Genomic DNA, 14525 nt, shown 5'->3' on the forward strand with positions numbered 1-14525 from the left:
AATTAAAAACAAAATCTTAAATTTAATTGTTATCATTGCTTAATTTAAATTAATTTCTAGGTTTAAAAATAAAATATTTTTTTATAACTTTATATTCATAAAATGAAGTTAATAATGATATAATAATGATCATTCATTTAAATTATATATATATATAATTTTATAGTTATAATTTAATTATAGTTATCAAATAAAATAAACATATAACTGTTTTGCGTTTTTAATTATATTATCAATAGATTAAAAATATATAAATAAAATGTACATATATAACTTTTAGGAATAAACAAAATATAATTTATGTAAAATTGTTTTTATCTTTGGCAAAAACGAAGATTTGAGGAATAATACATTATACATATTATATTCGATGAGTTATAACAATATAAACTTACAAACAATATGTTATTACATATGAGAAAAAATTAAATATCTAAAGAATAAAGTTACATAAGAATACTTCAATTAAAATAGATTACATAGTTTTTAGATTACTATTTATACAAGTGTATTCATAAATATTTCAGTTAAAAAATTTAACATTTCGAAGTTGTTTCATGTTTACTAATTTTTTTTTTTAACTATTTATATACATATACTAAAATTTACAAAAAATTTGTTACCACTATTTAACATTCTAAGATTTCAAACAAATGCAAATTTGTTTTTTTTATAAAATGTAATATAACTCTTACAGAGTATTTCTAAAATTATAATTATTAATAATATGAAATAGACTAATAATGTATTAAATTAACAAGTAAAAAATTTAACTGAATATTCATATAATCATTTCAAACTTTATGATGCAGTCATTAAATGGAATCAAATGTAATTATCAAATAGAATCAATTAAAATTTATAATAATAGATTTTTAAATAAATTAATTTTTTCATGACTTATGATTTATTTCTAAAACGTGGGAAATATTATTTGATTTAGATTAAATTGATGTTTTGAATCCATTATAGAAATCCATCCATTCATAGAAATAAAAAAATAATTCAAATAATAATTGAAATTTACATTCTTTTACAATCGGCTATTGTCTCAATATATTTTTCATGAAAATTTAATTAAAATTATTAATATGTATTTGATTATAATAAATCGAAATTAATAAAAAAAAGAATTAATTATTATATAATCCCGATGTTAAAAAAATTATTATACATTTCTGATTATGATTTTATATATTTTTCCCACGTTAAAAATTTACATTTTTTTATTTCATTTTAGAAACATGAAGCAAATTTTTTAATTAATTTTATTAATTCTCGACTTCTTCAGTCTAGCTCAAAATTTATTGATTTATTATTCGTGTATTAATACACGAAATTTTGTACATTTGCAAAAATATTTCATTATTGAAAACTGATTACTATAAGTATAATATAACATATACATGCATTTTTACTCAAAATAAATAATCTCTTTCATATATCTTATTACAGATGTATACCAACATTATATCTAACTCTTATCTCCATCCAACTTATATTATTCCAACTTGCTCAGAGTTTTCATATATTATGAAAACTTCTTTCTTTAATAATTATTTTAAATAAAAAAATTTACACACAGATCTTTGCAAAAATTTAGAGTTAAAATAACTCTAAATTTCTGCAGAGAACAAGATATTCATTTCATGAGAATATTGAGCAAGTTAGACTTATAATTTGATTTCTCAGACAATACATATTAAAAACGAAGAATTTGATGTGTATTCAAAGCTAAAAGCTTCGCATGTGTAAAAATAAATATTCTACGCACAGTCAGAGTTACGAACAGAAAAATTCATAAAATAATTATGTAATTATATCATAATAATATAAGATTAAATTTATCTCTGCAAATGAATAATTAATATTACATAACAGTTATTTCTTCTTTTGGATATGATCAATGATGATTACATATTTGAATGAACTGTTACTATCTACTGTTAAGTATTTGCATATTTATAATCAAAATGCATTTTTTTCTTATTAATCGATAATTTCAAAATTTCTTTCTGCTCTATACTTACTCGTTCGTAGCTCTTTCCGACCGTTTGTTTATATTTCTTCGTTTTTAACATGTATCGTCAGCAAGTAGTCAGTCTGTACGATCTTTAATACGGAATGTATAAATACGAAAATGACGACACATTTGACGTACCTAAAGAAATAATAATTTATTATTAATAATCAAATATTTTGTTTAAAATATTAAAATAAATCTTACCACACATGTTCCATAATGAATATGTGCTAATAAAGCTATAATGGCAAGAATATATGTAAACACTAGGTCTATGTTAGGTAAGATAAATGAGAATACTGCTGCAACTGCTATAGGTAGTAGTATCCATGATAATAGTTCACATCTAGTATTGCTCATTTGTGATACAATTAAACGACACTGTAAATTTTAAAAAGCATTAATTTTTTAATAATCAAATAATTTTGTATTAATTATCTGATATCTTTCTCTTACACATATATTTGAAAAGATAGTTCCAATTGCTAAAAAAATTATTCTGGGATCTTTCTCTATGATATTACTAGGTGAATGGACTATCCAAATTGTTGAAATCATGAAGAGTACTGCTAAAGGCAATAAAGGTCTTATAGCATCTACAAATGTTCGCATTTTACCAGTTTTATCTCTATATGATCTAAAAATTGAAAATACTTTTTAAACAAAAATCATGAACAAAAAACAAATTATATCAATTTAATTGCACTGACTTGTATATATTCCACAACACCACAGGTAAACTAGATACAATTGCAGTAACATAAAGTAATATTTCAAACATCACTCCCACTGGTATACCACCAGGAAAAACAATTTTCCAAGTTCTATGTCCACCTATACTAGATATGATAAAAACAATAATAGTACCCTAAAAATTTTTAAGGTAATCATAAATTATTATATCATTTTATTTATGTCTATTAGTAATTTGCTAAATATTTTAAAATAGAAACTTACTACCATAGATAGATCATATCCCCAAGGAAGGAATAAGACCCCTGTATTATACTTTTCCCAATGAGTCAAATAGAAACTGATAAACACATTCCATAAGATGAAATACATTCTTAATGGTGATACACTAAAATCTGTCCGTCCAAAGACAGAAAACATACAAACACTAATAAGCATTGTTGTCCAACTGTCTAATCCGTGATCAAATAATTCTCCTAAAGGTCCAGATGTCTGTGTACGTCGTGCTTGTTTCCCATCAATACCATCTGCAAAATGAACATTATATTAAATATAATTATTTTATAAGTAAGTTAAGGATAAAATTATACTTACCAAGAGTATATGCCATAAATACATTGAATGCACCTAAGGCAAAAACCCATCTTGGTATAGGGGGATATTGTGATTTATCATCACTTGATGCATATAAATAATAATCATAAAATGCAAATAATGTAAAGTTGAACACAGTAAAAAGAAATCCAAAGAAAGTTAATACATTTGGAGCAACCCATTTTGGACAGTACTGAAAAAAAATTTTAAATCAATGTAATTAATTTTAAAAAATTAATTATAAAAATAAATTTTAATAGAAAACATACATGAACTATTTTATTCCAAAATGGATGCATAATGTATACACTAAGAGGACTTGTATCCACTGAATTATACTGAAAATATAAAAATTAATTAATTATAATAAAATTCATAGATTTTTAAATCTTTTTTTAAATCAATTATCCTTAATATTTTAATTCTTAAAATAAAATAAATCTAAAATCTAAAAATAAAAATCTAAATAAATATTTTTAGATTACAAGTTTAATGTATAAATGAACTTTATATAATTATAAGTAATAATGAACTTTATAATAATAATAATATATATATATATATCATTTATATATTTATTATAAAACAACTATTAATTAATAATTAAAATAATTCAATTAATTAAAACAAATATTTATAATTAAAATTTTAGTAGCATAATAATATATCAATAATGTAACTTTCAAATTATAATAAATAATTATAATAATACAATTTCTTCAATAATTAACATATAATTTTATAAAATATAATAAAAACAACTTTATAATTTTTAAAAAAAATCTTATTAAAAAATATTTTATTAAATTCAAGAAGTAATTTATAAGAATTTTAATTGTAGAAAATCAAAATTATAGAATATCACTAAAAAAGTGAAAATAATTATCCACATAAAAAACTTACTTTATAAGTCTCGAAGCCGGTAAGATGTTGCTCAGTAAGGTATTCGACTTCAAAACTTAGTTTCTGATACATTGTAATGCGAAAAATGCGTCTAACCACTATGTTTTAGAAAGATGCACTTCAATCCTATTATGGAATCAATTAATTCTATTTAACTTCATCGAAATGTTATTCGTATTCCTCGAAAATATTGTTCATATATTTAGGTTATAAATATACAGATACAGAAATTTATATTTTCACAAAGCACGTGCTTACTGTATCGTAGTTTGGTAAGCATCAATTCATAGTAACATCGATTTATATGAACAATATATACTCAAAAGTGATTTCTTTCCGGTATGCGGAATTTCTGAAGGCTAATTCTCACGTATTTGTAAAACCACAGTCAATTTAAATGAAATTAAAAGCGAACAGTAAAATAAAATTTTATCTATGAAACTGCGTATTGATGGTTATTTATTTTTAAATTGATTTGAAAGTAGACGTATCCTTGGAGAATATCTTGTTAGATAATGGTCGAAGATAATCCATTTGAAGGGGTCAGAATTGTATATATGTATATATATGTATATATATGTATATATATGTATATATATATATATATATATATATATATATATATCTCAATTTAAATATTTTACCATACTAATTATGTTTTAATATTTATTGAGTAAAATAAAATGTGAAATTATGTAAAAAATAAGAATCGAATGTTATTAACATTTAAATTATAATATTTAAAATAAATTGTTTAAATAAAAAAATAATTTTTTATTGAACTTGCATTGGACATACGTAACGAACATTAAATTATTAAATTTAATAATTATTAAATTTATTATTAAAATATTTTTACTTATAGATGATATATTATGATTTAAGTTGATCTAGTAGAGGTTAAATTAAAATCAAAAATTTTTTAATTGATTAAAATATATGTATTTTCTTTTTCATGAAAATAATACATTAATAGTTGTTGATATATTATTATAATAGTATAAGCTTGTATCAAAAACAAAACGCAACATTTAACAAATAATTTAGGATATAATAAATAAGAATTTTATAAATTTATATAGGTTATGTAATTAAAATTAACGATTTTTTAACATTCTAATTTATAATTTAATGTAAAATATATTTGATAATATTATTCTAAAGATAACTTTATTAAATAATACTTATAAAATTTAGTTTTTTATTATATTTTATTATAACTATATGTTACATATTATATTTTCTGCAACAATATTAGATTAGTTTACTAATATTAATATTCCAATACCTGAAAGATATTATAATAATAAATATAAATAATTATAATAAATCTAAATATAAATTGTATTAATAAGATTCTTACATATTACTTCAGCAAGTGATAACGAAGAACTAAGAAAGGAAGAGATAATCCACTTCCAAAGAAAAGAATGAAAGTTGTAGTTAATATATATCTATTTTGGATATTTATTGGAAGATTCTGTAATAATAAAATTTTTAGATTGATTTTAATCAATAATAAAGATAAATATAAAATAGTATAAAGATAATATTATTATATTATATTAATTTAATCAATAGTAATAATAAGAATATGTTAAAAAAGAATGCAATGATAATTTCAAGACTAATTTATCTAGAATTTATATGCCTTTTATTTTTATTTTTTATTAGAAAATGTTAAGTTAAATATTAGTAATATATTAGGCATGATACATATTATATAATAAAATATTATTTTTACTTACAGCACCAGGAAAACCTTCCGGTCCATGATCTTCACTTTTTCTTACAGTAGTAGTTTTGAAAGATCTTGTAAAATTTCGTAAAACTGTTCTTATAGCTGACATTTTTATAATTTCGTACTGTTTGTTATTACGTCTAGCCTTTTTGACAAAATGGCGATAAATCGTCTGCTTTGAACAAGTTCAAGCAGAATCGGGGTAATAGTAAATCAATTATCAGACTTTTATTCAAAGATAATAAAGTTACTAGAAATTACTAGTTATAGCTTCTCGTGATTTTATAAATCTTTATTATAAATTATAAACTTATATTATAAATTATAAACTTATTAATCAATACATTTTTATATTATTTAAAAACTTTATAAAATTTATAATTAGAAAAATAGATTTTTAAACCATTTAATAATATTAAATGATCGTATATATATAATATATAGAAATGCGTACGTAAATAAAATAACATTAATATATAAAGGAGAATAAAGCATGATTTATAATTCAAAGATGTAAAATAAAAAGATACTTACCCTTATATTAATTTATTTATGGAATTATTCGATGTTGAATAAATATAAAAGTTATGTCGATAAATAATGGTACACGTAACAATGATATATAATGATTTTGATATGAATATATCATTAGTCAATAACTAAAATCGCAATATCTATTTATTTCGCGATTTGATTTGTGTACATTTTTCGTAATTTAATTCATTGATATATAGTAATCAATAATATAGTATCAATGATAAAATGAATTAAAATGAAATAAAAATAAAATGAAACTTACTACCTTTTTGAATTCATGTAAAATAATCATTTTTCATTATATAACTAAACAATAAAACCTATAATGCAGTGTATTTAAATATGTATAGAAGAATATTTTAAACTTCTAATTTATTTTATAAAAATTAAATTACATTACAATTATTACAAATAACAATATTTATTTTTATTTACTTAAATGTTTTAAATACTATTATTGATTTAAATGTTTCGTAATGTATGATATTTCGGTTAAACTCAAAAGAATTATTTTGTCATATATAAAAATATGTTTTAACGTCAACTATAATTTCATATTATTAACCTGAAATATCATTTAATAAAAGTATGAAGAATTAAATAAAAATTTATTTAAAAATATTTTATTTTAAATTTGCTTATATTAATTTATATTATTCTCTTTTCTAATAATATTTTATATATTTTCAGTTTTTGTTAAAAAATTATCATGACTAATAACGTAGATCATCTAAACAAATATTTTAAGCAGACTTTGAAACCTGTAAGAACAAATGTAAGCTATACTGATTTGAAATATTTTTTATATTATTATTTATAAATTTTTATATGATAAACTAATTTAAATTTCTACTTTTTATTTTAAATATAATAATTTTAATAATTTCAATTTTTAGGTGCTAGAATGTCGTGTCTGTGAAGAAGTATTTACTATTGATGGAATAAAAGTACCAAGATTGTTACATTGTGGTCATACAGTATGTCATTCTTGTCTTTTGCGATTAAGACCTTGTATGACAGATCAACAGTTTTTATTGTGTCCTTTTGATAGACAGCCAACAGGCATTAGTCAGAATAATATTTATAATTTGAAGAAAAATTTTGCTTTGATTGAATTATTAGAAAGATTAGAACAGTCCAACAGTGAGAAATTACTGTTACTTGAAAGGGAAAGACTTCAATCTAGTCAATCTTGTGATGAAGATGAAGCTCATACTGCAGTATTATATTGTACAATTTGTATGACTCATTTATGTGAAAATTGTGATAGTATTATTCATTCTTCAAAAACATTAAGCAAACATAAGCGTGTACCTCTATCAGAGAAACCAAAAGATAAACCTAAATGTCCAGTACATACAACACATGTAGCAGAATTTACTTGTACTCAGGAAGGCTGTCACAATTCCCTTATGTGTTATTTATGCAAGGATTATGGTAGACATAGCACACATAAGGTAATAAATATATAAATAAATAAATTTATTTGTATAATATAATATAATCAAATTGTATAATAATAATATAATATAATATAATCAGTTCTACTATTTTATTTAATTGCAGTTAGCTTTAATAGAAGTTGAAGCAGAAAATATTAGAAAATCTATAATCACTGCTTTACAGAAAATGACTCAATTTATGGAGAGTATGAGAGATACAGCAAATAGAATTGGTATAATTATTTTTATATTTTAATTTCTTATTAAAAAATATAACTTCAATGTAAAGAGAAAATTAGTAAATTTATCAATCATTATTATTAGAAACAGTGATACAAGAGTTAGAAGGATGGACAATAGAAGATGCAAGACAAAGAGTACGTCAACACTTTGAGGAATTAAGAGCTCTTTTGGCTGATCAAGAAAATGCAGCTATATCTTGTGTTGAAACAGAAACACGTGAGAGATTATGCGCTCTGAGACAACAACAACAAGATTTAACTACTACAAGATCTCAGGTAGCTGATGTGTGCATTCAATGTGAAAGCATTTTAGATTCTGAAGATTGGAAACTATTAACTAGTGCAACAAAAGTTAAAGAAGTGTTAACTACGTTGGAACAACAACAACAACATTATGCTCAACTTGATCCTGATTTTCTCACACCTGAATCTTCTATACCTATAATATTCAGTCGGGTACATTCATTATTGGATACTATCATTGAATCAAAAAATTAGAAATTGATATTGTCAATATAATTTTCTGATTTGAAAGATAAAATGCAAAAATATTCAACATAAATTTTATAAAAAATAATTCATAATACATATAATTTTATTTGTAGGACAATAGAGTACATATTGGTACAAAAATTGATATGCGTGTTGTAATCTTGGGGTTAGATGGTGCTGGAAAAACAAGCATTCTATCAGCTATGAGAGGTATTACGCTTTCCGGACCGCCAATCCCTACAATTGGCTTTAATGTGGAAAATCTAGAGTACAAAAATCTAGTATTTACTTTATGGGATGTTGGTGGACAACAAAAATTTAGACCATTATGGAAACATTACTATCATAATACACAGGCTGTTATTTTTGTTGTTGATGCTAGTGATAGATCTAGATTTAAAGAAGCGCAAAATGAATTATCAAAAATTGTAAATGAACGTGAATTGAAGGATGCTTTGTTTCTTATATATGCTAATAAACAAGTAAGACAAAATTATTTATATTTATTGCTCATATTATATTTGTATTGCTCAAATAATAGTTAATTAATCTTATCAATTTTTCTAATTATTTTTTTTTTTTTTTAATTTTTATAATCTATAATTGTTTTTTTTCTTCTTATTATCATTTTTTTATTTTGTAGGATGTCAGTGGTTGCGCCAGTGTTGAAGAATTAACTGAAATCTTATGTTTGCAAAAATTATGTTGTGGTAGAGCATGGCATATACAAGGTTCATCTTTAATCACAAATGATTGTGGTTCTACACAAGGTTTAGATTGGTTAACTCAACAGTTAGGTGCACATGAAACATTGTATACGATACCAACGATATCGTAAAATTTATTTATTACTATTCTTTTCTATAGAAATGTAGATACAAGATAATAATGAAAGAACATATAAACTTTTGCATTTCCATATTAATATAATTTGTATATTATACATACTATGAATACTTTTGTTATTTAACAATTGTGATAATATTTGAGATATTTATGCATTAAACTATTTGAGTTTGAATTATTATTATCAAGCTATATTATATATAATCAAAAGGCGAAAATAAACAGTCTGAGCATGTCTAGAAAAGACTTATTTATTTTATTACATTGGTTACTTGGTTTTGTATTTATTAATACATAATCATACCAATCGTATTTATATTTATATTTCATTCAGTCATATCTGCACACATCCGATCATTCTTACATTTTAACTGGAGCGAGCTTTTTAATACGCGCGTACACTGTACGGAAATCGAAATAATATATAATATATATATTTATATATATATAATATAGCATCATTAAATTACATCTCAATTATCTTTCAATTGTATATAAAAACACTTGACAAACAAAAACGGAACAACTTAGAGTCTTTTTCTGGAGCTGTGCCATGGGAAGGACATGGGACAAGATGACTCTATGATACATATATGCCATACAGCATATAATGCCATGTATATAATTACGTTCATATAACGTATTTTGATAACACATAATGAGCACTTTGACTTCTTTTTAGACACTTAATGTTTATGATGTAACCTTTCACTGATGAATTTCATGGAACACTATCGAATGATTGAAGATTAGGTTAAAAAGTTTAGGCTATGAAAATGAGGCCATATTTCAAATATAAAAGAAAAACAAAAAAAAGATGAAAAAACTTTGAAAAATTCACTGATATAAAAAATTTTTTATAAGTTTTGTAATTATCTCTTTTTCTTTTTGACTTATTCAATTTAAAGGAATCCATTGATTTTCTGGTAATGATTAATTTTTCTTTTTTTTTTTCATTATTATAATTTTTTGTGTTTTTCATAGAAAGTTAGTGCGTATCGCAGTTACACAGCTCCTGGAATACAGTCTGTGTTCGTATTAATTACGACACATTATTTACAATTCATCATGCTCCTAAAAAAAAAAACAAAAAAGATAATAATGTATTTAAAATTTTGAAAAAAAAAAAAGAAATTATTTAATATCATTCTCAGTAACGAGGAATTCCAGCCATTTTATTAATCAATTTAAATCAGAGCTAAATAATATCATCATAGATTCCAACAAAGAAAGAATTGTTATTAATATTTTTTAAATGGATCTTACTTCAGTATCAGGGACGTTATTTTCCTCTTCATCTGCATCTTCATCATCATCATCATCCTTATTATCTTCATTTTCTTTGCTTTCTTTTTGTCTTTGTTTTCTTTCTTCCTCATCTTGAGCTTCTTTCATCTTTTTCTCACCTTCCTAAAACATGTATAAAATCATAAAATAAATTTATGTTATTTTATATTCGAAAATATGGTAATAGCTATGTTACTTCAGCAACGAGGAATTCCAGCTTTTTATCATTCATTAGAATCAGCAACGCCTTTGACATCATTACATTATTTCTACTAATATTTGATCACAATCTTTTTTTTTTTTGTTACTTACTAAAGTAGGTTTCCAAACTTCTTCACCAAATTTATGAGCAACTTCAGGATCATCTGTGATGAGAACATTATCAAAAATTGTTCCAGATTTCACTTGCCATAGATCAAAACCAATGGCGCAAATTTCATCTCTTTTATATAATTCTGGATCAGGTGTGTATTCAGGATTATCAATTTCTGGGTGAATCCATGGTCCTTTATAGTTAGGATTATCAATTTGTTTTGGTTTCCATTCACCCTTAATATAAAGAAATCAATTAAAATAAATATTTATTTTAATCATCTGTTTAAATTATTATATATTATATATAGCTAACTTTATATTCAGGATTATCAATCATTGGAGCTTCCCATTCTCCATCCATTTCATCATCCCAATCTTCAGGTTTAGTAGCTTCAGGATCAGGAATATGCTCGGGTTTATCCCAATCTTCTGGTTTTTGGTCATCAGGATCAGGAATGGTAGGTTTGTCATCCCAATCTTCAGGTTTGCTCTGAGATGGATCTTTAATTTTTTTTGGTGGAAGGAAATCCCAATCTGCTTCTAGTTCACCAGATTCTACTTCTTCATTATCAATTAGAACCTAGAAAACCAATGAAAATTTGAATAAAATTTCAATAAATATTCCAAGTTTTGAAATGAATTGTGGAATGTCGTTCTTTGCTATTTTAAAAAAATAATGTGATTTATATATACATTTTATAAACAAGATAATCGTTACTCTTCGAGATCTTCAAACATCTATTCACCATAGTAAATTAATGAGAACATGTAATTCTAGGCTCGATATATTTCATAATTTCATTATACTTTTATCTTTTATTTTTTTTACCTTATATGTATTATCAGGTTTGACAATCAAAGTATACAAGTGAGTATAAATGTCATCTTTACAACGAATATCCTTATTAATCAGAAGGTTCTTTCCCTTATAACTGAAGATCACATGAACTTTCTTTGTTCCTGGTCCACAAATATCAGGTCCTGTAGAAAAGCATATATTTAGTAAAAATTATGTTTTTGCTAGAAACATATCAAGTTATATATTTCTTTATAGACAAAAAAATACTTAAAAATTTTTTCAATACATTTACTAAATCAAACATATCATTATTTTTTCAATATGTAATTAAAATATAAATGTATCTTAACTGGTGCCTGAAATATGTATAATTACTATAATCAGGGCATAAGTAAGAATTTATTCTCCGAGATCCATTAGCACTAGTATACAATTATCAAGATATAACCAATGACTCTAGGCTCGGATTTTTAATATTTGTTTAATATAATTATTCTTACCAAACATAATTTGATATGGGCTATCACCATGCATATCTTTTTGATCCAAAGAACAGTCAAATATTTTAACATATCCACCACCACAATCAATATTCTGTTCATGTTTAACAGTAAATTGAATGACAAGTGTTTTGTCTTTGTTATCAAATGGTTTGAATTTTCTACTTAAGGCATAAAATCTTGCATCTTGAGATGTTTGGATACCTGTTTTAGATAAATAAATATAACAAAATAAAAAAATTATAACTAAAAGTGCAATTTATAGTATATAAATTATGTTAAATTATAATTATTTTCAATATTTTTAATAATATAAATAATTTTTATATGAGTTTATTAATTATGCAACAAGTTTCTGCTTGTTACCTTTATCATTTTCTGGATCATTCCAGAATTTTCCATGCCCTAAAATAAACTTTCCAAATTCTTTTCCAGGATGTTCAGAATACACCCAATTTTTTTCCCAGGAATCTGTAAAAATCATTCATTCAATCAATATGAATCAATGATATTAAATCTTGAATCAATTATTCAAGAATATAATCATAATACACTTTTTTATAAATAATTTTATAATAATAATTAATTTTCTATATTTCTAATTTTTCCTTCAAAAATAAATCATAATAAAAAAATTTTAATTTGTAGAAATTTAAAATAATTAGAAAATTATTATTCTCAAATATTAAAATTAAAATCAATATTTTTTTCAATTATCTTATAAAAAAGTTCTAGTTTTAATCGAATCTATATCTTGAATTGAATCAATCGCGATATATAGTTTAACATATTTTCGAAGCATAGATAAGTTTATTTCTCGAAGCATTCACTACAGATCAACCAATCGATTGCGCGTCATGTCGGCGAAACGCAAACCGTATGCTTATGGCCTTTGCCACGAGATGATGGTTCTCATGCCACGTTCGCATTAACTTTGATTTCTTCACCAGGCATATGGCATCATAAACAATTCCAGCACTCGATCATGAAATTGAACATTAATTATGCACAAATTCGTGTACACGGGTGCACAGCATTGCGGAAACGATCGAGGCAAGGGCGTGTGGTTACCAAGGAGAAATACACTATTCGGTCTCGCCTAGAGTCTATTATCAGATTTTCTGGAAAGTACTTCACAATTAACCCATTGAAAATTATCTCAATTAATGACTTGGGTGTGGTTTTTACACAAAAAATTGGCAGAAAAATCTTGTAAATTGTTCTGAATTCTATTTGATCCGAAATAGATGATTTCGAAATGGAGTGAGGAAATTGAAACTACGACCGGAAATATTTCAAAATGTTTACTTACCATCAAAAAATTTTTCTTCAAAGTAGATCTCTGCTGTAGCGATTGTAATCGCCAACAGAAGCAAAAATGAGCAGAAAGATCGCATTTTCAAACGCCGGGACGACAAAAGTCCTATCGACGATGATGCTTACTCTACGACGAACTAGCCGATAATGCTCGATTCGTGGATGTGGTTGGTGAGTTAGTGGCCGCTAAGGTAGACAGATGGAGGGTGTTCATTGGCTAGCATGCAATCACCAATCAGAGCTGACCACGCTCAACCAACAAAGCGCCGCGCCGTGGCAGTTTTAGCCATACCATACGCACATAACCTCACGTCAGCAATTACTTCATTTTATCTATTGTTGATATGATATAAGATTGGGAATAATAATTTAACAAAATTCTTATTGGTTAATTTCTTGTTGATCACTGGTTGGAGCGATATTCAAATAGAACTAAATTTAATTTCTTTTTAATTATTGATTTCTTTTAAATATATAAAATAAAATTATTTAGAATTATTTTATATTAATAATATATAATATAAAGACAAGTTAAGATTATTATATATAGAAATTGTACAATAAATTAAAAAATAATTATATTTATTATTTTTATATTATATTTAAATAATATTATTTATACCTAATTCAATATTTTCCAGTTTCCAGTATTTGTAAACACTCGTATAATTAAACTATAAAACAAATCATTAAATAACAAGTAGCTTATCATACATAATAATATTTGAAAATTATGTAACCAATATTGTTCAAAATTATTTCACGTCTTGTTATAAAATTCAGTCTTTTTTTCT

General features: G+C 23.8%; 3 protein-coding genes and 1 long non-coding RNA gene across 6 annotated transcripts; 1 reads left to right on the forward strand and 3 right to left on the reverse strand.

The window, feature by feature from the left end:
- Positions 1-1202: 1202 nt before the first annotated feature.
- On the reverse strand, positions 1203-4683 carry LOC122711447 (ethanolaminephosphotransferase 1-like). The gene is made up of 8 exons (XM_043930244.1): positions 4214-4683; positions 3580-3648; positions 3311-3503; positions 2981-3243; positions 2734-2891; positions 2480-2660; positions 2228-2404; positions 1203-2161 (listed from the first exon to the last, which is right to left on the reverse strand). Exons 1-8 carry the CDS (start codon positions 4283-4285, stop codon positions 2099-2101), a joined length of 1176 nt encoding a protein of 391 aa, XP_043786179.1. The 5' UTR covers positions 4286-4683; the 3' UTR covers positions 1203-2098.
- A 1336-nt stretch (positions 4684-6019) lies between these two features.
- On the reverse strand, positions 6020-6622 carry LOC122711575. The gene is made up of 2 exons (XR_006346119.1): positions 6489-6622; positions 6020-6244 (listed from the first exon to the last, which is right to left on the reverse strand). It is a non-coding gene; the product is annotated as an uncharacterized LOC122711575 (long non-coding RNA).
- LOC122711573 (E3 ubiquitin-protein ligase TRIM23-like) lies at positions 6390-10320 on the forward strand. Of its 3 annotated transcripts, none has more exons than XM_043930474.1 (7): positions 6390-6404; positions 7182-7266; positions 7388-7948; positions 8058-8166; positions 8258-8631; positions 8781-9149; positions 9311-10320. In XM_043930474.1, the coding sequence occupies exons 2-7, from the start codon at positions 7201-7203 to the stop codon at positions 9503-9505; spliced, it is 1674 nt and encodes a 557-aa protein (XP_043786409.1). In that variant the 5' UTR covers positions 6390-6404; positions 7182-7200; the 3' UTR covers positions 9506-10320. The 3 variants fall into 3 exon arrangements, with proteins under 3 accessions (XP_043786409.1, XP_043786406.1, XP_043786407.1); XM_043930471.1 differs by lacking the exon at positions 6390-6404 and adding an exon at positions 6518-6770; XM_043930472.1 differs by lacking the exon at positions 6390-6404 and adding an exon at positions 6885-7077.
- Positions 9749-13884, reverse strand: LOC122711574 (calreticulin). Its single transcript, XM_043930475.1, has 8 exons — positions 13727-13884; positions 12781-12885; positions 12415-12618; positions 11945-12096; positions 11429-11695; positions 11113-11349; positions 10780-10923; positions 9749-10587 (listed from the first exon to the last, which is right to left on the reverse strand). The coding sequence occupies exons 1-8, from the start codon at positions 13809-13811 to the stop codon at positions 10570-10572; spliced, it is 1212 nt and encodes a 403-aa protein (XP_043786410.1). The 5' UTR covers positions 13812-13884; the 3' UTR covers positions 9749-10569.
- Positions 13885-14525: the final 641 nt, after the last annotated feature.

The sequence above is a fragment of the Apis laboriosa genome, unplaced genomic scaffold (assembly GCF_014066325.1).
Source record: "Apis laboriosa isolate Shangri-la unplaced genomic scaffold, ASM1406632v1 scaffold170_cov151, whole genome shotgun sequence".
Lineage (NCBI taxonomy): Eukaryota > Metazoa > Arthropoda > Insecta > Hymenoptera > Apidae > Apis > Apis laboriosa.